Here is a 24,941-nt window from a genome sequence, read left to right on the forward strand (position 1 = left end):
GTGGAGGCCCCTGCCACCCCACCCCCAACGCTGGCGTGCAACCTCCTCCTGTCCTGTTGACCCGTTACGGTGTCCCGGTTAATTAGCATATTTCTCTATTTTACACTGTGTGTGTGTGTGTATGTGTGTGTGTATAGATAGATAGATAGATTTTTTTTTTTCCTCTTGGAAACCAACATTTATTTGTGTATTTATAAATATGTAAATTTATTGATGTTTAGTTTAGAAATTGATTAATGTTATACAGAATGCCAGTTGAAATTTATGTTTTGTTGTGATGATAGAAAGAGATGAAGAGAAGGGAGATATGGTAAAGAAATGATTATTAGCTGTGGTGATTATCCCCATTAAAGAAGGAAATCTACAGTTTAATGTGGATTAGAAGTGTTATCTTTCTGTTGGGTCCTACTCACTTTTTATTTTGAAGTATTTTTAGTAAGCAGAAAAGAGAATAATGAATTACTAATTATGAACCTACTAGCTAGCTTTGTCTTCTTAATATTTTGACATATTTGTTTCAGATTCTTTTTTTGTTTTAAATATATTTTATTGATTTTTGACAGAGAGGAAGGGAGAGAGATAGAGAGTTAGAAACATCGATGAGAGAGAAACATTGATCAGCCGCCTCCTGCACACTCCCTACTGGAGATGTGCCTGCAACCAAGATACATGCCCTTGACCGGAATCGAACCCAGGACCCTTTAGTCCGCAGGCCGACGCTCTATCCACTAAGCCAAACCGGTTAGGGCTGTTTCAGATTCTTATAGTGCTGTGTGTATCCCTCCCCAACTCCATTCCCTACCTAGTTTCCCCATAGGTGAATTGCTGTCTTACCTCTGGTGGTTTTTTCCCTATTCATGTTTTTATACTTTTGCTACATGTATGTAGTATTTATATAGAGCATTGTTTTTGCATTAAAAAATGTCATTGTGTATATATGTCCTTCCTCAGATTGCCATTTATTGCTTAGTATCAAGTTTTGAGATCTATGTTAGTGTGTGAATTCACTTATTCATTGTAAGCTACTGAGTGGAATTCCATTACATGACTATACAGTAGTCCCCCCTTATCCACGGTTTCTCTTTTCGAAGATTCAGTTACCTGCAGTCAACCATGGTCTGAAAATATTAAATGGAAAATCCAGAAATAAACAGTTAATAAATTGTAAATTGTGCACAGTTCTGGGTAGTATGAAATGTCACACTGTCCTGCTCCGTTCCCCCTAAGATGTGAATCATCCCTTTTGTGTAGTGTATCCACGCTGCATATGCCACCTGTCCATTAGTCACTTAGCAGCTGTCTTGGTTATCAGATTGACTATATTGCAGTTTTTTTATTCAAAGAACCCTTGCATGCCACATAATTTTTATTACAGCATATTGTTATAATTGCTCTATTTTATAGTTAGTTACTTATGTTAATCTCTTATTGTGCCTCATTTGTAAATTAAATTTTATCATGGGTATGTATGTGTAGGAAAGGAAACATGGTGTAGATAGGGCTTGGTACTGCCTGCGGCTTCAGGCATCCACTGGAGGTCTTGGAACATATCCCCATTGATAAGGGGGCACTACTGTACTGAAACTCATTCGTTCTTCTTTTGACTCGGCATTTCATTTGCCCTCCCACCCCCCTTTTTCAGGTTTAGCTTTTTTCTTTTTGATATAATTTACATATATCATTCACCCTTTAAAAAGGTGTACAATTCGTGGTTATTACTATAATCACAGATTTGTGTAACCATAGCCATTATTTAATTCCAGGACATTTCACCACTCCAAAAAGAAACCCATACCCATTAGCAGTCCACTCCCCCATTTCTCCCTCCACCCGTCCTCTATCAGCAACAAATCTGCTTCCTATCTCTGTAGATTTGCCTATTTTGGACTTCTCATATAAATGGAATCATAAAATATGTAGTCCTTTGTAACTTTCACTTTCGTAATGTTTCTTTAGTATGTCTCAAGGTTCATCCATGTTAAAGCATAAATCAGCACTTCATTCCTTTTATGGCTGAATAATATTCCATTATATGGATGTACTATATCAGTTTATCCATTTTATCAATTTGGGTTGTTTCTACTTTTTGGCTCTTATGAATAATGCTGTGAACATTCATTTACAAGTTTTCCTGTTGATATATGTTTTCACTTTTGGGTATATACCTAGGAATGGAATTGCTTGGTCATACAGTAACTGCTAAACTGTTTTACAATGCAGCTACACCATTTTACATTCCCACAAATAATGTACAGAGATTTTTAATTTCTCTATTTTGCAAATGCTTCTTATTATCTTTTTTATTATAGTCATTCTAGTTGGTGTGAAGTATCTAAAGTTTTGATTTGCATTTCGCTAGTAACTGATGATGTTGAACATTTTTTCATGTATTTATTTGCCATTTGCACATCTTGGAGAAATATTTATTCTCATCCTTTGCCCATTATTTCATTGGGTTGTCTTTTTATTCTTGAGTTATATAAGAGTTCCCTATATATTCTGGGTACTTGACACTTATCAAATACATAATTTGTAAATATTTTCTCCTGTTCTGTATTTCTTTGCTTTCTTGATAGTGTCCATTTAAGCATAAAGATTTTAATATTAATTTCAATTTATCTATTTTTTCTTTGGTTGCTTATGCTTTAGGGTCCACAGTGAAGAAACCATTGCCTAGTCTAAGGTCATAAAGATTTATACCTGTGTTTCATTGTAAGAATTTTCTAGTTTTAGCTCTTACATTCAGGCCTTTGATTCGGTTTGACTTAATTTTTATATATGGTGTGAAGGTCCAACTTTATTCTTTGCATGTGAATATCCAGTTGTTCTTAGCACCATTTCTGTAGAAAACATTATTCACTCCCCCAGTGAATTATCTTGGCACTCTTGTCCAAAATTAACCATAAATGTATGGACTTATTTCTGGACTCAGTCCTATTTCATTGATCTGTATGTCTAGACTGATACCAATACCACATGATCTTGGTTGTTGCAGCTTTAACGTAAACATTAAGATCTGAAAGTGTGAGTTCTTTAAAGTTTTTCCCCCCAAAAGTTATTTTGGCTATTCTGGGTTGCTTACATGTTCATAAGAAATTTAGGATTACTTTGTCAGTTTTTGGAAAAAAGGCAGTTTGAATTTTGGTAGGATGCATTGAATCTGTAGATCAATTTGGGGAGTATTGCCACTTTAGCAACATTAAGTCTTCCAGTCTGTGAACATAATCTTTCTATTTACTTGGGTCTTCTTTAATTTAGTTTAATGATGTTTGTAGTTTTTAGTATACAAAATTTGTCTTTTGTCAAAAATATTCCTAAGTATATTTTTCCTTTCGGTGCTATTGTAAATGAAATTGTTTTCTTAATTTAAGTTTTAGATTGTTCATTGCTAGTGATAGAAATAGAATTGATTTTTGTTTATTGATCATTTGCCTCTAGACTGCCAAACATTTTTTCTCTTCATTTAGGTAGTTCCCTGAAATCACAGCTGTCATGAAAATTCTTCTAATTTATTCAACTTGCTTATTCCTTTTTTGAGGATTTTTTTTTTCTTAACAGGCAGGCTTGAGTTACCAAGCTATTTTCAGTCCAGTAATATGTCTTCAAACATTTGGGTACTTGTTAAATGCCTCTGTAAACAAATTGTTAACCACCTGCTTTTCTGTGTGGTCTGTATGAGCTAATATCTTATCACTGTGGGCAGATATTTCATTAAAATAGAGATCTAGGAAGCTGGAGAATAACCTGTGGAGAATTCTCCTCCTGCCAGCTCCCTGCTTCATCCCTCCCAACTAATAGATAGGAATTACAATTCTGATCTGTTCTGAAAAACACCCAGTTTCAGGTCCAGTACTTACTCCTCTTGCTTACATTCTGTCCCTCGTTGTTCAGTTAATACATTGCTTAGTCGCCTACTCTGGTCTTACACATGTCACATGCCCAATCTCTAAAGCTTTGCCTGAGCCCCTGATTGTAACCTGCTGCTGAGATTGATCTCCCATATCCCATGGCTGATGCTTTGGTGTTCTGGAAGACACTCACCTAGTTTTATTTCTTCTCTGATGGTGCCTCTTAGACATTTGTGCTGGCCTTATCCCATCCCCTCTCAGCTTGCAAGTATAATTAGTGTTAGTGAGCTTTTGGCCATGCTTTCTTTCTCATCCTGCAGTCTAAAACTTTGCAATTTGTGGAGCCTTGATGGGTCATGCATTTATATGGCACATGCAGTGTTAAGAATAGTGATATTTATATGCCCCTTAAAACTTCATACAATCCCTTTTGTGCAGATTTCTCTTGTACTCTGTCTCCCCTCCTTGCCCCAGTGCTCTCTTGCTAGTAAAGTATAGTTTTGTGTGTGATCTTCGCTGGTGCTAATTATGCCAGTGCACATCGTTTTCTACTGGTGAAATGTTGTTACACTTGAAAGTAAATGGCTCTTTTAGTGCTGTATTTTTCTTTGAGTAGCTCATTAAAAAGAAAATTTAAGAATTTTAAATAATTTTATTCTTTTTTTTGAGCTAGGTGAATCTTTCTAAATCAGTTTTTCAGGTTCATTTTCCATTCAGAGCTTTCAAAATTTGGAAGAAGAAAAGATCTGACACTTAGCCCATTCATTACCCTCACACATTTCAAAAGAACTGCCACAACTAGGGGATTATATGGGATAAAAATCTTTTTATGGTCCAGGGTCCATAAATAAGAACTATTAAGAATTGTGAGGAACAGAAAAGTGGTGTGTGTTTGTTGCCAATCAGTGTCCCAAAATTAAGGCATTAGAGGCCTGAACTTGAGTTCTACTTTCTGTGTGAAGAGTGACCCCTCCTCCCCACCTTGGCTCACACTCTGCCCCTCAATGCTCCTACTATTCCCATAGATGTACACGTCTGATCTAGGTAAGGTTGCAGAGGATCTGTGAGCCCCTAAGAGATAATTGTATTTAAAACATTTTTGTATCTAAAATTATTTGTGATTATATCTGTAAATGACATTTGGTCATTTTTTTTCTTTAAAGAGAGTATTAGCCTGGCTGGTGAGGCTCAGTGGTTGAGCGTCGACCTATGAGCCAGGAGGTCATAGTTCGATTCCCAGTGGTGGCACATGCCGGGGTTGTGGGCTGGATTCCTGGTGTGGGCCTGCAGAAGACAGCTGATCAACGATTCTCTCTCATCACTGATGTTTCTATCTCTCTCTCCCTCTCCCTTCCTCAGTAAAATAAAAGAAAGTATTAAATAGTGCTTTTTAAAAATCTGATGTAAAACTTTGTCTTCTGTCTTCTATCACTTCCTTCCAACCCTGCTTCCCAAAGGCAAGCACTTTGAATTGTTTCTTCTTATTAACGTTTTGCTCATTGCTTGTCTCCAATACCTTGAATAGTGCCTATTTAGACACCTAATATCTCTTGGTTGAATGAATGAAAGGTTGTCCTTTCTTTGTTTCCATCATGATAGTTTATTATGCAACTAGTGGCCTGGTGCATGAAATTCGTGCACATTAAAAGGGGATTAATTAGAGGAAATATTTTAATATTGCTATTTGCCCTTTCTCTATAATAGAAGTATCAGAGATGAAAGAAAATTAGTAAAATGTATATGAAAATCTTCCTCCTGTCAGAGTCTGGGGCGCACCACGGGACCTAGAGTCAAGTCCCCGCCCACCCACCTCAAAATCGCGTGAGACCCAGACCTGGCTGCCCTCCGCCCCCCATTGGGCTAGATCCAGACCCAGCTGGTCCCACCCTTGTTAAGCCCTGGGACGGGGGGGGCGGGGGCTGCAGCCTCAGGTCCCCTGGTCCGGGGCGGGGGGCGTGGCCTGAGGTCCCCTGTCAAGCCCTGCTGGGTGGGGGGCATGGCCTGAGGTTTCCCATCAAGCCCTGCTCGGTGGGGGGCATGGCCTGAGGTTCCCCATCAAGCCCTGCTGGGTGGGGGGCATGGCCTGAGGTTACCCTGTCAAGCCCTGCTGGGTGGGGGGCGTGGCCTGAGGTCCCCCGGCCTGGTGCCAGGGCGTGGGGTGTGGCCTGAGGTTTCCCGTCAAGCCCTGCCGGGTGGGGGGTAAGGCCTGAAGTCCCCTGTCAAGCCCCACAGGGGCGGGGGGGGGGGGTGCACAGCCTCAGGTCCCTGCTGATTGCTCATTAAGGCTCTTTATGGGAATTCGGCCTCCGCTATGGGTGCAGCCATCTTGTGTTACAGAAACCCTGCCTCCGCTGTGGGCGCAGTCATCTTGTGTTATGGAACCACCACCACCACCCCCCCCTGCTGTGGGCGCCGCCATCTTTGTGGCGGAGTGGCGGTCAATTTGCATATTCCCTCTTTATTATATGGGATTGTGGGTTGAATATCAGTTTTCCTCTTAGATGGCATTGCTCTACCATCTTATCATACAATGTTGCTGTTCACATGTGATTCCACTAAGTCTAGTTTTTTTGCACATGACCTATGTTTCCTTTCTGCAAATTTTTGTGATCTTTTCATGTTAGCACTTAAAACATTAATTATGCTGGAAATTGAATCTAGACATTCATCTTGCTCAGTAAGGGGAAATTTTCTTGAATCATTTCTTTGAGAGGTCTTCCCTCTCCCCCGTCCCCCTAAGAAAGGTAAAGAAATATGTTTTCTCTGTTGGTTCTTTCTGGAATTTTATTACTGGGATTTTTAAAACTTTATTATTATTATTAATTAATTTATTGTTAATCCTCACCCCAGGATATTTTTCCATTGATTTTTTTTTTTTTTTTTAAGAGAGAGTGGAAGAGAGAGGGAAAGACAGAGAGAAACATTGATGTGAGAGAAACACATCGATTGGTTGCCTCCTGCCTGTGCCCTGACCAGGGTTTGGCCAGGGAGGAGCCTGCAACTGAGGTACGTGCCTTTGCCAGAATTGAACCCCGGACCCTTTGGTCCGCAGGCCGTTGCTTTATCCACTGAGCCAAACGGCTCGGGCAGTGTTCTTTATTTTAAAAAAATCTTTAGTTATTTATCTCTTTGTCTTAATGTTGTAATTTCTGGGAGATTTTCTTACTGTTACCTTCTAATCCTTCTATTAGTTTTTTATTTGTGTTTTCTAATTTGAAATGTGTTATCCTATTTCTTGTTTTCTGATTATTCTCTCTTTTTAAAAAATCCTCACTTGCAGATATGTTTCTGTTAATTTTGAGAGAGAGAGAGAGAGAGAGAGAGAGAGAGAAAGAAAAGGGAGGGAGGGAGGGAGAGAGAGAGAGAGAGAGAAACATAAATGTGTGAGAGAGAGAGAGAGAAACATAAATGTGAGAGAGAGAGAGAGAGAAACATAAATGTGAGAGATAAACATTGATCTGCTGCCTCCTGTATGAGCCCAAATCTGCAACCTTGGTATGTACCCTGACCAGGAATGAAACCCCGCGAGCCTTTGGTGCATGGAAAAATGCTCCAATCAACGGAGCAGCCCCAGCCAGGGCTGACTATTCTCTTTTTAAATGGAGTATCCTGTTGTTATTGTTTTGTAGATAGACTTCTAACCCTTTCCTCTTGTTATTTAGCTTTTGCCCCACTCCTATTTCTCCCAACACTTGGTATCTTTTCTGAGCTACTCTGCCAGGGCCCATCTGCCATTTTTAAATTGCAGTTCTTCTTCCTTTGAAGGTATGTAACTTAATTTTATGATCGTAATTCAAATGAAAAGCTAAATATGTAAATTTAACATTATATGAAGAAACTATTGAATGAAAGTTTTTTTTGTCTCTCTTAATATCCAGATAGATATTGTGCTTTGTAATAATGAATTCTTTGAATTTTATTTGTGTAGAAGAAATTGAAGAAGAATCTGAAACAACCATTGAGGCTGACTTGACTGATAAACAGAAACATCAGTTGAAACATAGGGAACTCTTTTTGTCTCGCCAATATGAATCTCTGCCTGCAACACATATCAGGTAAGAACTTTTTAAGAAGTCGTTAGTATTCAGTAATATCATGACAATTAAAAAAAACACCAGGCAACCTTCTTTGAAGCATTTTCCAAACTCTGCTCACGATCTTGCTCAAATTAGTTTACTAAATACTTCATAATGGAATCTTATCTTGAAAATTTATAGTGTGTCTTTGCATATTAAAGCCCTGAGAATGTTCTGCAGTAAAGCAACCACGTAGCTTTATTTTAATCCTGACTTTGCCAACTTATTTGGGTATCTATTAGCATCCTGTATAAAAGTGTCCAGGAGACATCCTGCATTTTGGGAAATGCTGGTCTTTTCCAGAGTCCTAGAACATTATAGAGTCACTGGAGGCCCAGTGCATGAAATTCGTGCACGGGTGTGGTCCCTAGGCCTTGCCAGTGATTGAAGGGTGAGTGTCTGGCATGGAAAGGCAGGTCCCAGCTGACCTCTGGGCCCTGGGCAGCACCTGGGCCCCCAGGCCCCAGCACTCCCCCCTCAGCCTGAGTCATCGGGCCCCCGCCCTGCTCCCTCAGTGTCTGGGAGCCGGGTGGCAGTCCTGCCCCCCGCTGCCGCCACTGGTCACCGTCTGCGGGGTGATTGGCAGGGCGATCGGGCCCCGCTTGCACCTGCCTTGGCCTGGTGCTGCCCACTCACCTGCTCCACCATCCCGCCATGGTCCCACTCTCGTTGGGGCCCATTGAGGCCAGCAGTGCCTACACTGCTGCCAGCATCACGTTGCTGACCCCCACCATGTTTTGCGCCGCTCCCTTGTGGTTAGTGCACATCATAGCAAGCGGTTGAACTCCCAGACGAGGGGACAGTTTGCATATTAGGCTTTTATTATATAGAATAGGATTAGAGTCCAAGAACTAGGACCCAAGATCTGGTTCCTAGGGCAGGCGACCTTTGATACTGTAGAGTATATGGCCTTTTATTTTTCTTTTGAGGAGCTCTGGGCTAAAAACTTTATATTCTTTATTACTTACTTGCATTTGCTTTGTGCATTAATAGGTTGTAAAAGTGGGAAAATTCAGTCTTGGTTTGTAGTTTGGGAAGTTGTGGAGGAATGATGGTGGTTTTATATGACCTGCTGATAGTGGTATCATTTAAGCACACACAGTTAAGCTGTTTCTCACTGTAGTTTATAATAGGTGCATCTTGGAGGTGTAACAAAAGTTTGAACTAAAAAAAAAACAGGTAGTTACACACCTTTAGGATCAGGAAAACTTGGGGAGTTGGCATTTACTCAGTCTTTGAGATACTATGGGACATGTTTCAGGCAGAGGAAACAGGTGAGCATAGATGTGTAGGGAACAGAATGTGTCCAGGGTGATAGGTGTGAGAAAATGCAGTGTTTCTGTCTCTTGAGGTAAAGAAATTCCTTCAACTCTTGTTCACAATCTTTATTTATTTTATTCAGTTCTCTTAAAAACTATTAATATAGGGAGTAAAATATGTTATATGTTAACTATTTAGTTCAATAATTGCCCCTCCCTCCTCTTTAGCCTTCAATTCAGTATTGTATTTAAACCTGCCTTTTTGGGATTAAACAGGTTTGATTTGGTCCTTGTAACCACATACGTGTGCGCACACGCGCGCGCGCACACACGCACGCGCACGCATGCACTTCAACTCCAAGGACCTCTTTTCAAAGTAGGCATAGAGATCTTCTAAGGTAGGAAATGTATGACAAAGATACTATAATTCTTTTTCCCCCAATTCTTTTAAGAAATGTCTTGATAACCCCCTCAATATAAGTTAACATTATATTGTTGCTTTATTTAGGGAATACTGTGTTTAGATCGGCTACAGTTAGTATATTCTGTGTGAATTAGGTCCTTTTCTGAAAAAGATAATTAGGCCAGATAATTTGGATAGTCATTTTACCCACCAATTAGGGGTATTTCAGGAATTAGGAGAGTAAGTTAATTTTTGCTCAAAAAGATAAAATGTGAAAACCTTTAATCATTTTCTTACAGATGTATGTAACTAATAAATGCTAAAGAGCCATATGAATTGATTATTTAATTGGAAGAAGCTAGAATGTAAAAATTCCTTTTAAGCTCAAGAAGTTATGTGGCCAGTTTTAAAAATCTTGCCAGTACAAGAATGTGACAAATGGTTTTTAAAATGTAACCAAAACACACCAGTATATTTTTAATTTACCCTCCTGATAGCTTAGAATCTGTTTACAAGTAATGCTAGTTTCCTTTAACAGATTGCTTGGAAGGGAAAAAGTGATGTTTTTTTCATCTTTCATAAGGACTGAGAGAGTATATTGAAATATAATTATCAAGACACCCTGTGTTGAACATAGAAATTACATGGTATATGTGATCAGTCACCGTTGAACACATTTCCTGAGAATATTCCAGATTGGGTAGTTTACTAGGTGCTTGGTAAGTAAGACAAGGTCCCTAGCTCATAAACTCAAGAAGGACTTGATCAGGTGGCAATTCTTTTGAATTATGACAGAGACACAGGCATCTGGGGCTTTGTTTTCTTCCCCAAATTAAAAGGGACATTTGTAGCTTTCATCTTTGGACAGCTGAACGGGGTTCGGGGCAGTCTCTGGCCAAAGCATGGAGTCGTGCTGCCCAGCCCTCATGCTGATGTGGAACAAGTGCACGTTGAATGCGATCTGACATTTTGCTCCTGTTGAAGTCATGCCCTATCTATTTCTGCTATAATAGGAGGAAATTACTGGAGCCCCGTTGTTGTTTGGCAGCAAAGAGGGCTCATTGGGTGAATACTGGCTTTTTAGTCTCAGGGACATTATCACATGCCCAGATTTTCCTTGTGCCATGTGGAGCATAGGAGAAAACCTGACTGAGGTATTCCTGAGGTTCTTTGTAATTTGTGAGCTATAATACTGTAGTTTGAGATGCTATGAGCTTCTCAGAGTGACAGGGAAGCAACTCTTTGTTCCTTCTGATTCCCTGATTCCACTGGAAGAGAGAGATCCGGACAGTTCTGGGTAGGGTTAGTGATTCAGCTCTTGTTGTGAAATACATAGGACTTGAGCAATGAGAATGCGTTGGGAACTTTTTTGTTTTGACAAAGGGAAGAGGCAGCATGCTTCACACAGTGTCTTAGGCCATTAATAATAAATTATATATGCTGCATACACCATTTATAAAGCACTATAAAATGGATTGTTAATGCCAGCTACGAGACCTGTTGTAAGTATATATAATACTATATTCAGTCATATATAGCCCATGTTTATTGAACTTGGCTTTTAAAATATCTAACATTTATTGAACCTTTATGATCACTGTTATCCCATTTGCTTTACATATATCTTATTTAATCCTCACAATGACTTGATGAAGTAGGTCCTGTTATAACCCCCATTTTACAGATGAGAAGACCGAAGCACAAAAAGGTTAAGTAATTGTCAGACTCACAGCTTTTTTAAAAAATACATATTTTTATTCATTTCTGAGAGGAAGGGAGAGATAGAAACATCAATGATGAGAGAGAATCATTGATTGGCTGCCTCCTGCATGCCCCCTACCAGGGATTGAGCCTGCAACCAGGCATGTGCCCTCGACTGGAATTGAACCCAGGACCGTTTAGTCCACAGGCCAACACTCTATCCACTGAGCCAAACCAGCCAGGGCTGGACTCACAGCTTTTAAATGGCAGATTCAGAAATTGAACCCGGACTGCCTGGTTGCAGAGGTACAGCATTATGTTGTGTACATGACATCAGGCATGGAAAGAAGCTATTCATAACTTGTTTTTTTTTTTTTTTTTTTTAAATTAAATCTTTATTGTTTAGATTATTACATTAGTTACTCTTTTTTCCCACCATAACTCCCCTCCACCCAGTTCCCACCCCACCCACCGCCCTCACTCCCCACCCAGTGTCCTAATCCATAGGTGCACGATTATTGTCCAATCTCTTCCCTCACCTCCCACATCCCCCCCCCAAGAATAGTCAGTCCATTCCCATTCTATGTCCCTGATTCTATTACAATCACCAGTTCATACTGTTCATCAGATTATTTATTCATTTGATTTTTAGATTCACTTGTTGATAGATGTGTATTTGTTGTTCATAATTTGTATCTTTACCTTTTTCTTCTTCTTCCTCTTCTTAAAGAATACCTTTCAGCATTTCATATAATACTGGTTTGGTGGTGATGAACTCCTTTAGCTTTTTCTTATCTGTGAAGCTCTTTATCTGGCCTTCACTTCTGAATGATAGCTTTGCTGGATAAAGTAATCTTGGTTGTAGGTTCTTGGTATTCATCACTTTGAATATTTCTTGCCACTCCCTTCTGGCCTGCAAAGTTTCTGTTGAGAAATCAGCTGACAGTTGTATGGGTACTCCCTTGTAGGTAACTGATTTTCTTTCTCTTGCTGCTTTTAAGATTCTCTCTTTGTCTTTTGCTCTTGGCATTTTAATTATGTGTCTTGTTGTGGTCCTCTTTGGGTTCCTTTTGTTTGGGGTCCTATGCGCTTCTTGGACTTGGAAGTCTATTTCTTTCACCAGGTAGGGGAAGTTTTCTGTCATTATTTCTTCAAATAGGTTTTCAATATCTTGCTCTCTCTCTTCTTCTGGCACCCCTATAATTCGGATGTTGCTACGCTTGAAGCTGTCCCAGAGGCTCCTGACACTATCTTTGTATTTTTGGATTCTTTTTTCATTTTGCTTTTCCGGTTGGGTGTTTTTTGCTTTTTCGTATTTCAAATCTTTGACTTGATTCTTGTGATCCTCTGGTCTGCTGTTGGGAGTCTGTATAATATTCTTTATTTCAGTCAGTGTGTGCTTAATTTCTAGTTGGTTCTTTATCACAACATCGAGGGTTTCACCAGTCTTCTTGAAGATCTCACTACATTTATCGGCGGCTTCTAGACAGTTCTTTAAAGACCTTAAAAGTGTGGTTTTGAACTCTATATCCAGCAGTTTGCTTTTCTCCAATTCTGTCGTTTGTGTTCTATTTCTTTGTCTCGGCATTTTTTATGCTTCGCTGTGTCGATAGAGTGCCTTTCTGTGCTAAGTGTCCCAATTACCTGAGGTAGACACTCTTGGTGCACCCCCTTGTGGGCTTTGTGCACAGTCTTGTTGTGGTTAAGCCTTGATTGTTGTAGTTATCACTGTGAGGAATTGACCTCCAGGCCAATTGGCTGTGGGAATCAGCTGTGTCTGCGGTGGGAGAACTTCTGTGCTGGAGACACCCCTCTGGGGCTAGACTTGCTTCGATAGGGCTTTTGTGCTCACTGAGTCTGCCCCCTGAGTGTGTCTTTTATGGTTCCACGGAGCTGCAAGCTGGATGGTCCCACTCTGACCTCTGGGCTTCCTGGCTCCTGGATCTCTAGGGAGGTGCTAATCTAGCCTTTGCCTGAAGCTATCCAGCAAAAGCCTCCCTGCAGGGCTTGGGCGGGGCAGGTCCCATGGGATCAACAGGGCGGGATTAGCAATTATGGCTGCTCTCAGTCTTGCCCTCAGAGGCTCTGCTTCTCAGTGTCCCAGTAGTCGCTGCAAGCCCCACGGAGAGAAAGCTGCCCTAGGGTTCTGAGCGATGCCAGACAGTCCCGCTTCTCCCGTATGAGTGTGGGTCCTTAGAGACTCGCCCGGAACTGGAGCTCAGAGCCTGAGATTCCCTCCTGATTGAAAACGACAACCGCGCCCTCAGCCTCCAGCCCGCTCCGCATGCACTCCGAACCTTAGTATTTTACTTCAGCACTGCGCCTCCTCTGAGCCTCGGTATGCTTTTCTCTTTCCTCCTAGTTGTAGAACTTCCACTCAGCCAGCTTTCTTGTGGTTCTGGATGATGTCCGTTCCGTCTTTTAGTTGTATTTTTGAAGTGGTTGTTCGAGGCAGCAAACTCCCGTGTTTACCTATGCCGCCATCTTGGTTTCTCCTTATTCATAACTTGTTGACTAGGTAGGCTCACTCTATAATTCCTCCACCCAACAGCACCAATATTTTGGTGTATCGTTAATACCTTTTCTCTTCTAATTTTAAGTGTATTTGTTGGACTTTGGCCGCACGTTGCTGGAATTTACTTGGAATGACAATGTGTAGCTTCCTCTCTTGCTAAGTAGTGCTATTCTTCTGCACCACTATGTCATCTTTGCTCTTTCTAGCTTCATTGATTTGTTTTTAAATATGTGAGAAATATGGTTGGAAAATGATTGATGGAACAGCAGAAGGAGGGGAGGACAGTTAAGTACAGGAAGGGTGTTCATTCAAGAAAGAATCCAAGTGTCACTGTCTTGGAATAGGCAAAGATTTTTAAGATTGTGAAGAGAGTCTATGTTTTCTTGATGTTTTACTGTTTCATCTTTTGTATTGAAGTTTGTTTTATGTATATGGTGTGAAGAGGGATCAGTTAGAAAACTAAGTTTAAAAAGATAACCATTTACAATATCATCAAAGAACACTGAACACCTAGAAATAAATCTCAAGATGTTTGAAAAAGGGGAAAGATGTGTAAAAACTATTATAAAGTATTGCTGAAGGAATGAAAAGACTTAAGTAAATGCATGACAATATGTCAGTTTTCTCCACATTATTCCAAAGATTGAATACAGTTCCAAAGAAAAGCTCAGCAGTGTTTGCGTGTGTGTGAAGTATAAGTGTGTGTAAATTAAGCTGATTTTAAAATGTATGGGAATGTAAAGGATCAAGAAAGGTGAAAATAAGGAGTTTTAAAAGCATGCATGTACTCTGGAGTGTCCCTCTAAACCAAGCCTGTGCCCTGACCAGGAATTGAACTGTGACCTCCTGGTTCATATATCGAGGCTCAACCAATGCACCACACTGGCCAGCAGGGCTCTTTGTCCTTTCTTATATTTTCTGATTTTGGTTCTGAGCTAACTCTGACTTTTATCTTTTAGCCCATCTACTGATACTTTAATTACTTAGTGTGCTTAGGCTCATAGGGTTGCTAGTAGCACAACTAGAGGAAAAGTATAGTAAGTGGGGAAAAACCATATCCCAATTTAACATTTTAAAGTTAACATTTTTATACACACTTTAAAAAAATGTGGTGGTTACACTATATAATCTTTCCTTTGAAATGATCAATTTATTCCCTATGGGTTGAAATGTTTCCTTCTCTAACCAAAACCACAATGCAGAAAAGCCCTGGGCTAGATGGAGGTACATACTGCATATTGTCCCTAGTACGGGTGTTCCACACAGTTGTGGAAATGCCTGTGATTTTCCTGGCAATCAAAACAAATTGTCATCCTGTTCTGGAGCAGGGGAACTTTCTAGTACCCTACCTTTTGGACATTTCACTGGCTCCTAGCTGTAAAAGGGGAAAGTGGCACCGAGGGAGGGATAACCCCCTCCCTTGAATTTACTTGTGGACAGTTTCTTTCACATTTTTATCCAATCTCCTGAATTGTGGATTAAAGTCTTAATCTTCAGTACTCTTCACATGCCACAGGCAGAATGGTCTTTCCAAAACATTGCTTGTCATTTTTCTTCATAAAGTCCACAGTAAGCCTTAACTTCTCTTCTTGGTTTTTATTCCCCTGCCTTACTCAAACAGATGTTCCAATTTTGTGGGGTTTTTTTTTTTTGGTTTTCTTTTTTTGATCCTTCTTTTATTTTTATTTCTTAACATCTGTTAAAGCAATATTAACAACAAAAATATATCTTTGAATAGAAATGCTTAAAGGTTTCCAAATTCCTTTGTCTTCTTTGTCCTCCTCCTTTTTATAATCTATAAAATCATATTCCTTCAGTTAGCATAGGCAGTCCTTGAATGTTTGTTGCTAAGGTTTATGTAATAGTATAGAGCATTGGTTTTTAACCAGTTCTTAAAGCAGTTTTATGTCCTCGGGGACTTTTGGCAAGGTCTGGACAGTTCTGGTCGTCACAACTCGCTGTGAGGATGCTACTATCATCCAGTGGGGTAGAGGCCAGTGATGCTACTTAAATATTACCCTACCAGGATAGCCCTTGCAACATATGTCAGTAACATGAAGGTTGAGGAAAATTTGCTCCCTTAGTATATATCGTAGTCATACAAATTTATGCACTTTATCTAATGAGGATTCCCCCTTTTGCTTTAAATTTAGATTTTACTATTTTAAAAATCAAATAAATGTGTTTCCCCCACTGCAGTCATTTTCAACTTCTCTGCACGTTTCCCACTCTGACGCTGCTACTATTAATTTTTCAGTTTTAGAAATCTCTCTTTACTTCCTCTTCCTTCCCTTCTCTTTCCCTTGTGTTTCCAATATATCACAACTTTTATTTAACTTAATGATCAATCTTTGTATTTTATGACTTGTAAATATTCCTTACATCCTGGTACTCTTTCTCGTACAATCTTTTGTTTTCCTTAGAGTATGATAATTGTTTTGCTTTTTCCTTTCCATTAGTCTTCTAAAATGTAAAAAGTTTTTAGTGTTTACTTACTTGAAAATGTTTTTCACTGTTAATGGAGATTTGTTTAAGCATAGAATTCTGGTTTAGAAGTAATTTCCTTCAGAATTTCTAATCTTTCTGAAAGCATGGTGGATCTTTGAGCTTCATTATTTTATTTGGTTGTTCATTGTATTTAATGGATACGATGCTGTATAAAACTGTCTATTCGCTGAATTTCCAATCACAGAACCTAGCATGGTTTTTTTAATATGAAAAAGTCTTCAGAGCAAATGTAAACTCATAAGGCCAGCGAGAAAAAATGCCTTTTTTTAAAAATGAAGAAATAATGGCTTTCATTGAACAAGGACTAAGGTTAAAGCAGACCTTGCATCTGTCGTAGTGGTATCCCAAGTTCAGTGTGCCTTGTCACTGGTGATGCTTGTTGATTAGGTAGATTCCTGATCCTTCCCCAAGATACTTGGATTCATTCAGTCTGGTGTGCCTAAGAAATCTGGATTTTTTTCCAAGCAGGGATGGTAAATTCTGAACCGTTCCACAAGCTGCAGTTGTATGAAACTGAATGGAATTCTTCAGGCAGTATGGAAATGAATGCTAATTTAAACTTCCTCTTTTTCACTTATCCAGATTGGTAACATCTTTAGGTAAAAGAAATATATAACCTGTATACACATTTTTACATATGGTTTTTGAATTTCTTGGATTATACAGGACATCCTGATAAGCAAACAGTAGGCTGATCAGCACCTGCCATTAAACATGGGACCATGTTGTGTTATGTTTATTCACATGTCTCTCTATCCCAGCACGGTCTCTGAAACAGTATATTTTAAAGAACTTTTTGAATGATCTGTGGGGTAGTATGTTATCTCCATGGAAATTCCTTGCTCTTGCATGGTTCCCTGTAGAAAAGCAGTATGAATAATTATATGGGCCTGGAGTGTTCTTTCTTTGTGTATGGTCTTTGATATATTTTATCATCATGTTTGGGTATCTTTATTCCTTAAGGATTAAAGTATTATGGGAGAGAACAATGAGGATCATTGCTTGAGATTTAGCATAAATCATATTTAGAGTTTGATAATAATTCGTTTAGTTTGGGGTTTGCTTAAAATTTAGCATGTGTTTATCTATGTGCCAATATTTGTTCAGCATAAAGGAAGACAACACTTTAAATCTCATTTAAACTACTTTTATCAGCAACTCTTGGCATATAGCACGTGTTTATTACATAATCATACTTCATAAAATAATTCTGACTCAACATCCTGCTTTGTTAGCTGTTAATACGTGTACATGAATATTTTTGTGTTGGATTTTCATTTTTAATTTGGGAAAAGTATAATATAGCTATAGTAAAGAAAACTTAAAAACTAAAATCACCTATTATCCTTTCATTTTTGCATAAAAGCTATATTGCCCCAAATAATTTATATTTTAGATTGGCTGAGGTATCCTATTGGTGTTTTTTAATCATGTGCCTATAAAACAATATAACCAGTGTTTTCTATCTCCTAATATAATTATGAAAATGGTTTAATTATTCAGTTTAACTTCTCTTGTCCTTTCAGACAGTATGGAGGAGACTTTAAGTATGCTATATTGTTTATATGAATTTCCAGTGACTGTTAACCCTTAAAATTCAAGTGACTACTAAAGAAAGTGGTATCTATTAAAATAACATTTAGCAGATTTTTCTCCTCCCATTAAAAAATACTCAACTTTTGAGAACTTAACAAAAATGAATTTATTTATTCTAGGTAATGTATTAATTGTTACAAATATTGCTTTGTTAAGTGTTATTGAGGCAAAAAAAATGGAGTTTACTTTTGGAAAGCCCATTTATTATTTAAGCATGCTGCATGGGGGAGCACATAGCCACAGGTCAGCTACAGAGCACATCTGTGGCTGCTGTAGATGTGCTCACAGCAACAGAGCAATTTCCCACTCATAATTTTGTCCTTTGTGAAAGCATGTCAAGTAATTGTTGACTTTTGAGTGTTGTTATGTGTACTGAAGTAATAATGTTAATTTTTCTGCTTCAGTATATGCATGAATAAAATATATTAGAAAAATAGAAAACCTTTGTAACTCTTGGTAACCAAAATAGAGATTGGATATTATGGAGATATCATATGCTCTCAGAGATATCTTTTGAAGTGATGTTAATTAATCTAAGGTGATTACCAGAAAAAGATGTTTTTATGAGGAGAAAATGATCTTAAATTTGAGGAATATAGAAGTATTGCAAAATGTTTAGAAAACTAATTTTTTTAACCTATGTGCTAGTATTTTACTTTGCTTGTGGTATTTTTTTCCTTTGAATTGTTTTTCTTAATTTAATTTTTTCTAATACAGTTTACATCAGTATTATTTTGTATTGGTTTCAGGTGCATACCATAGTGATTAGACAATCATATACTTAAAAAAATTTTTAATTGATTTTTTTTTGACAGAAGGAGGGAGTGTGGGGGGGGGGGAGAGAGAGAGATATGAGAGAGATGTGAGAGAGATGTGAGAAACCCACAGGCGCCCCAACCAGGGATTGAACCCTCAACTTGGGAATTGAACTTGCCACCCCTTGGTGTATGTGATAATGCTTCAACCAACCAAGTCACACTGGCCAGGGAATATACTTTACTACAAAGTGATACTCCCACCCCACCCCCACTCATCTGGTGACATGCATAGTTGTTACAATACTAGTGGCCCGGTGCACAGATTCGTACACATTGAAAGGAAATAAATTAGAATTCCTGGGGTGGCTCTGCAGCTCGAAGGGCATCTGCGGAGTGAGGCGGGGAGAAAAAGAAAGAAAACTCATGCTCAGGTCTTTGGGCTCGAGATGCCTGCTTGCGGAGCTGGCTCAAGGTGCTGGCTCTGGTGCAGGGACTAATGCAGGTGGTCCCGGGTGGTGTCCAATGGGCGGGACTGGGCGAGACAGGCCGGACACACCCTGGAGCCAACCTCCTTTGGTTCCTTCCCAGCTAGCTGCACCTGGGGCGGTGCCACAGCTCATGGGCATCTGCAGAGTGAGCAGGTGGGGTCCCTTGGCCTGGCCTGTGGGGATCAGACGAAACCGGCTCTCCGACATCCCCCGAGGGTTCCCAGAGTACGAGAGGGCACTCTGCAAAGTTGCTGTCCTACAAGGTGTGGAATGCAAACGCAAGTGTGCAGTAAACCAGATTCGGAGCGACAGTGCCCCAGCAACAGCATAACCCATGGCTGAAGGTGGAATCAGGCCGAAGGTGGAATCATGCAGCCCCACAAGGAATCAGGCTCCCTCCTCTCTGGTTTCAGGGTGCTTCACCCAAGAACCACCGCTGCCAAGTTACCGCAGCTTGGCAGCTCCTGCATTGAGTGTCTGCCCCCTGGTGGTCAGTGCGCAAGATAGGTACCAGAGGTCGGACAGTTGCTGGGGTCCAGCCCCAGCAGGTCCAGGGGTCCCCAAAGGTGTGGACGGAGTCGGTGAAGAAGAAAAGACTCAAAGGCAGCATTCAGTTGATCAGCATGGTTGGGTTCTCCCTCCAGGATCTCCAGCCAAGTTCTGTCTAGGTTCTCCAGCCAGGTTCGGTCGCCAGGTTCTGTAGCCAGGTTCCAGCCAGATTCTATCCAGGTTCTCCTGCCATGTTCTGTCTAGGTTCTCCAGCCAAGTTCTGTAGCCAGGTTCTGTCCAGGATCTTTTGCCATGTTCTCTCCCTAGGTTCTGTCTCTAGGTTCTGTCTCTAGGTTCTTCAGCAAGTTTCTCTTGCTAGGTTCTGTTTCTAGGTTCTTTTGCCGTGTTCTCTCCCTAGGTTCTTTCTCTAGGTTCTGTGTTTAGGTTCTGTTCTGTTGTCTTGTTACATCTGTATTTATACCAGTTGATTTTAATCCTGTCAATTTCTATTCCAAAGGTTAGGGCGTTGTTTCTTATCTCCATTCCATGGAGTAAAGATTATGTAGCTTAAGCGTGATTGTTCTTAGTTAAAGTGATTAACTACCCGCCTGGCACTTAGTTAAGGGGTTTTATTCCCTCCCTAACTTCAGGGAAAAATTCCTACCTGGGGAAACATCCTTTCTCAGAGAGGTGACCTTGGTTAAAACACATAGCGCCAAAAAGGGGAGCAAACATATTAAGAACAGTATGCCATATACGCCAGGTCCCTTGAAACATGCTGTGCAGACTTTTCTTCTCTGCAGCGACTGTGTCAAGCAGCAAGGATGGACCAGCTCCCGGCAGACAGTCACTTAGCCTTTTATACATATAGACTATGGACTGTATTCCCTGTAATGTGTTTATTTTTGCTTGTTATTTTGTGGGGAGCAAGTAGTGACTTTTGTTTAGAAAATTAAATACATCATATTTAGAAAATATATCTGAGCCCTGACGAATATCTATAACTTGAACAGTCAAAATTCTTCTGTCAAGACCGGCCAGCATGGGTCAGTGGTTGAGCATCAGTCTATGAATAAGGAGGTCGTGTTGCCCAGTGGGGGTCCTGGAGGAGGCAGCCAATTGATGAGTCTCATCATTGATGTCTTTTTTTTAAAAAAATATTTTTTATTAATTTCAGAGAGGAAGGGAGAGGGAGAGAGAGATAGAGACATCAGTGATGAGAGAGAATCATTGATTGGCTGCCTCCTGCACTCCCCCTACTGGGGATCAAGCCTGCAACCCGGGCATGCGCCCTTGACCGGAATTGAACCTGGGACCCTTCGGTCCGCAGGCCGACGCTCTGTCCACTGAGCCAAACCGGCTAGGGCAGTGGTCGGCAAACTCATTAGTCAACAGAGCCAAATATCAACAGTACAACGATTGAAATTTCTTTTGAGAGCCAAATTTTTAAAACTTAAACTATATAGGTAGGTACATTGTTATTAAGTTAGTTAGGGTACTCCTAAGCTGGCCTTTGCTAAAAACGTCCTCAATCTGATTGAGGTACATTCGCTGAGGTCGACCCCTTCCAACTCACCCATCCACACTCGTCTTGTATACTTGTTTCGTCTATCTCCTTTCCAAAAACCAACTTCTGCGCATGGGCCACGAAGTTTCAATCGAACTGTACGTGCCGCACGTGGTATTTTGTGGAAGAGTCACACTCAAGGGGCCAAAGAGCCGCATGTGACTTGTGAGCCATGGTTTGCCGACCACTGGGCTAGGGCATCGTTGATGTTCCTATCTCTCTCCCTTTCTCTCTGAAATAAATAAAAATATATTTTAAAAAATTCTCCTGTCACATATATAGCTATATTGAATTTTTCAAGCTAGTGAGGATAATTTTAAAAGTGCTCATAATTTATGCCTCTACCTGGATAACCTTCCTTTTTCTCAAGTCTAGACCAGCCTTTTTAAATTGACATAATTTCCAAACTCATGCGTAGGACTTAGGATCAAAGGTAATTGCTAGCAAACTTCAAGGTCCGCACAAGCCTGTAGATCGTTATTTTGCCCCTTGCTCTGTAGAAGTTCCTAGTGTTTAAATTTTAACTAATCTTTAGAGCAGTTTCAATAAAGGTAAGTTAGTTAATCCTGATATGAATGTGCATTATTTTTAGGTTATCATATGCAGTGGCTTCTTTAAAAATCTGGAGGTTATATTAGATACTGGTTTGCATTGTTTATATAATGTCTTTGCTTGAAAAATATAAAACCACTTCATATTTACTCATTATAGACTCAGAAACTGACTTAATCTGAAGGTTTTTCATTGTACTTTTTTCTTGAATAATTAAATAACTATAAAATGCTTTATGATATAAGCTTTTACCGCCTAACAGTTCTTTCCATTTATAGAGGTTAGCTTCTCTATAAATGTCTACAAAAACAGTCTTATGTTTTAGATTATGCAACACTAGGATTGTAAAGCCAGTCTTACACATATACATTTATGTATATTCCTAACTGCCATTTGGATTTTTAATGCCAACTTTACATTTTGAATATTCCGTATTTTGCATACGTCACCACTGTGAAGGTGGAGTAGCCTTTCTTAAACGCTTATTTGTTCATTCACTTTTCCCCTCTTTCAACAGGGGGAAATGCAGTGTGGCCCTTCTGAATGAGACAGAGTCAGTATTGTCATATCTCGATAAAGAGGTAATTCACAATTACACTTGTTTTCTGTGTGTTTTTCCATTTTTTGCATGAAGCCATATCTTTTGAATTAATTTCTTTTTGTACCAAATTATTGCACCACCATAGCAGTATTATAGTAAAAGATAATCATTAAAATGTATTTGGATAATTTGATTTTTCTGGTTGAGGCAAGAGTTGACAAAACCCCTGTGTCTGTCTCTCTCTTTTCAGTTGGTAATGAAAAACTATATAAAGTACAGCACATGATTTAGCTGGTAGAAGAAATATTTTGGCTTATGAAAACATGACTTTACTGTAATTGGTCCTCTTTCCTGGTTTTTGTTTGTTTTGTTGCCATCATTGTTTTTAATAAATAGCTTTTCTTTTAGACTCTTTTAGATGAGATTTTACCATTGGTGGTGTGCTTTCTTTCCTGGAACCCTAATAAACTTTGTCAACTAAAAACATTTCTTTCTGTAAACTTCAAGAAAAATTTTAACTATGTTTAGCAGGTTGAATTCGAGCATGTGCTTCAAATGAAGGGAGGAAATGCTTATAAACAGAATAACCTGTATTCCACTTTATACACAGTTGTATGTGACTTATTAGCATTTTATTATGGGGAAAATATTTTACTGTTGGTGTTGCTTCAGTATTTTACCTTTATATATAGTTTCATGGTGTTTTTGTTTTCCGTAAATCTTTATTTTATATACGTGTGTGTGTGTGTGTGTGTGTGTATTTTTAAAAAAGAACTAAAGGGACATATTTCTTATCACACTCAAGTATTGTCCTCATATTTCAAATGAAGAAAACATAAAAGGATAGCTAAAATATGTGGATCTACTATGTATTAGGAACTCTAATAAAGAAAACTAAAAGGAAAAAAATATTCAAGGCAGAAAAAAAGGCTAATAGTCCTTATAATGTATGCTTATGAAATTTAGAAAAGAAGGTACTCACATCAGTCTGTCCAACAGAATGGTTGATAATAACATGGATAATGATAATGCTATAAATTAGCACAGAAGCAGAAATAAAAGGAGGGAACATTCAATATGTTTCAGTGTATTTTATTGGTATATTTGACTGTTGAGTGGATTTTTAAAAAATGATATTTTTTGCCTTCTATGTTATTGTTAGCAATTTGGATATGCTAAGGACTGTAATAGGTGAAAGTTTGCAAAGGTGTTTGTTTTTTTCACCACTTAGGCTTTTATCAATCTTTGAGATAGGAACTGACCTGTGGCAGTGCGTTTAAGGAAACTTTAACAAAAAATTTTTTTTAAAAAAAATCTTTACTCAATTTCATTGATTTTAGAGAGAGGGAGAGGGAGAGAGAGAGAGAGAAACATCAATGTGAGAGAGAAACATCGATTGGTTGCCTCCCATACACACCCTGACTGGAAATGGAACCAGCAACCTTTCGGTGAACAGGATGACACCCAACTAACTGAGTCACACTGGCCAGGGCGCAAAATCTTGTTTTATGGAATACTATACTAACATATTACAGACTGAAAGTGACCTAAAGCGCCTCTACTTTTAAAGCTGATAGTGAGCCAGTGGTAACAGCTTTAGTTACCTAGTAACATTCTTTGTTGCTCCTGTCTTAAAAAATAAAGAAACAACAACTCTGATTATGTACTGACTGTCCTTACCCCCTGCCCCCCCCTCAGGCTTATTAAGCAGGTTTATATAATCTGCAGATTTTTTTTCTTTTCCTTAGATAGCATTTTTTTACATGTCACATAATGGTGTGACTTTTGAACAGTTTTGCTGTTTAATTTTTCTGACAGTGAACCATGATTAAAACACTGCAGAATTTCTTAGTATCTCCTTTTTGGTTTTCTCCTTTCCCATTATCACAGCCTCTAAGACCTTGAAAGGAGAAAGCTTTATAATCTAACTCTTATTTGCAGTTTGCTTGGCTGGGTCTTGGTAAAGTGCGGATGGTAATGATGGGCCCGGCCTTCCAGGATGTAATAGAGAGGTTCATGCAGTAGGTGACCCTCAGAATCATAGCCGAAAGCAAGGACAAGACTTTACTGGTTCAGATGGCCTCCATTGGTTACCCAGAATTCAGCTAAGGACTGGTGGCTGGGTCTTCTTATCCATTAGGCTCAGTAACTAGGGCTCTGTTGCAGTTTATGGGACCACGGATAGTCAGGTGGGTGTGCTGATGGTGGTGGTATGTATGTATGTTAATATACCTACCTACGTATACATATGAATGCTTCAGAATTTAAAGGAGAACTATAGAATTATAAGTAATAAATGTTTAATTAAATGTTTACAGTGTGACATTTTAATCAGTAAACTGTATAAAAGCTCAGCTCTTCTATAGTTTAATTAATGTGGGTGTGTGTACATTTTAATAAAATGTGGATGGACACTCAAAAAGTAAGAGTGCCTATTATCTATGTAAGCATCCATACTGTTTAGTGTGGGCTTTGGACATTTAAATGATTACTTGATTTTAGGTATCTTACCTTTGACTTACATGGCTTAACTTTGCCAGCTTTTCAAAATCCTGTTTTAGAGCAGTGAAATGGTTTTCTTTTAGACTAGGACAAATAATAAATCTTTATAATATATTTTTCTAAGCTATTTGTTTTGGC

At 39.2% G+C, this 24,941-nt stretch overlaps 1 protein-coding gene across 7 annotated transcripts in view; it reads left to right on the forward strand.

Moving 5' to 3' along the window:
- The window catches only part of MTA3 (metastasis associated 1 family member 3), a 169,774-nt gene that overhangs the window by 72,635 nt on the left and 72,198 nt on the right, over window positions 1-24,941 (forward strand). For all 7 annotated transcript variants that reach the window (XR_011473157.1, XR_011473158.1, XM_070429106.1 and 4 more), the window contains exons 4-5: window positions 7,777-7,903; window positions 22,278-22,341. Coding sequence is in view for 5 of the 7 variants with exons in the window: in XM_070429106.1 (XP_070285207.1) it covers window positions 7,777-7,903; window positions 22,278-22,341 (191 nt within the window). In the remaining 2 variants the exon portion in view is untranslated. The remainder of the gene's footprint in view (window positions 1-7,776; window positions 7,904-22,277; window positions 22,342-24,941) is intronic.

Source organism: Myotis yumanensis, unplaced genomic scaffold (assembly GCF_028538775.1).
Source record: "Myotis yumanensis isolate MYYU_CA2020_CCGP unplaced genomic scaffold, mMyoYum1.0.hap1 SCAF_11, whole genome shotgun sequence".
In the NCBI taxonomy this organism is placed as follows: domain Eukaryota; kingdom Metazoa; phylum Chordata; class Mammalia; order Chiroptera; family Vespertilionidae; genus Myotis; species Myotis yumanensis.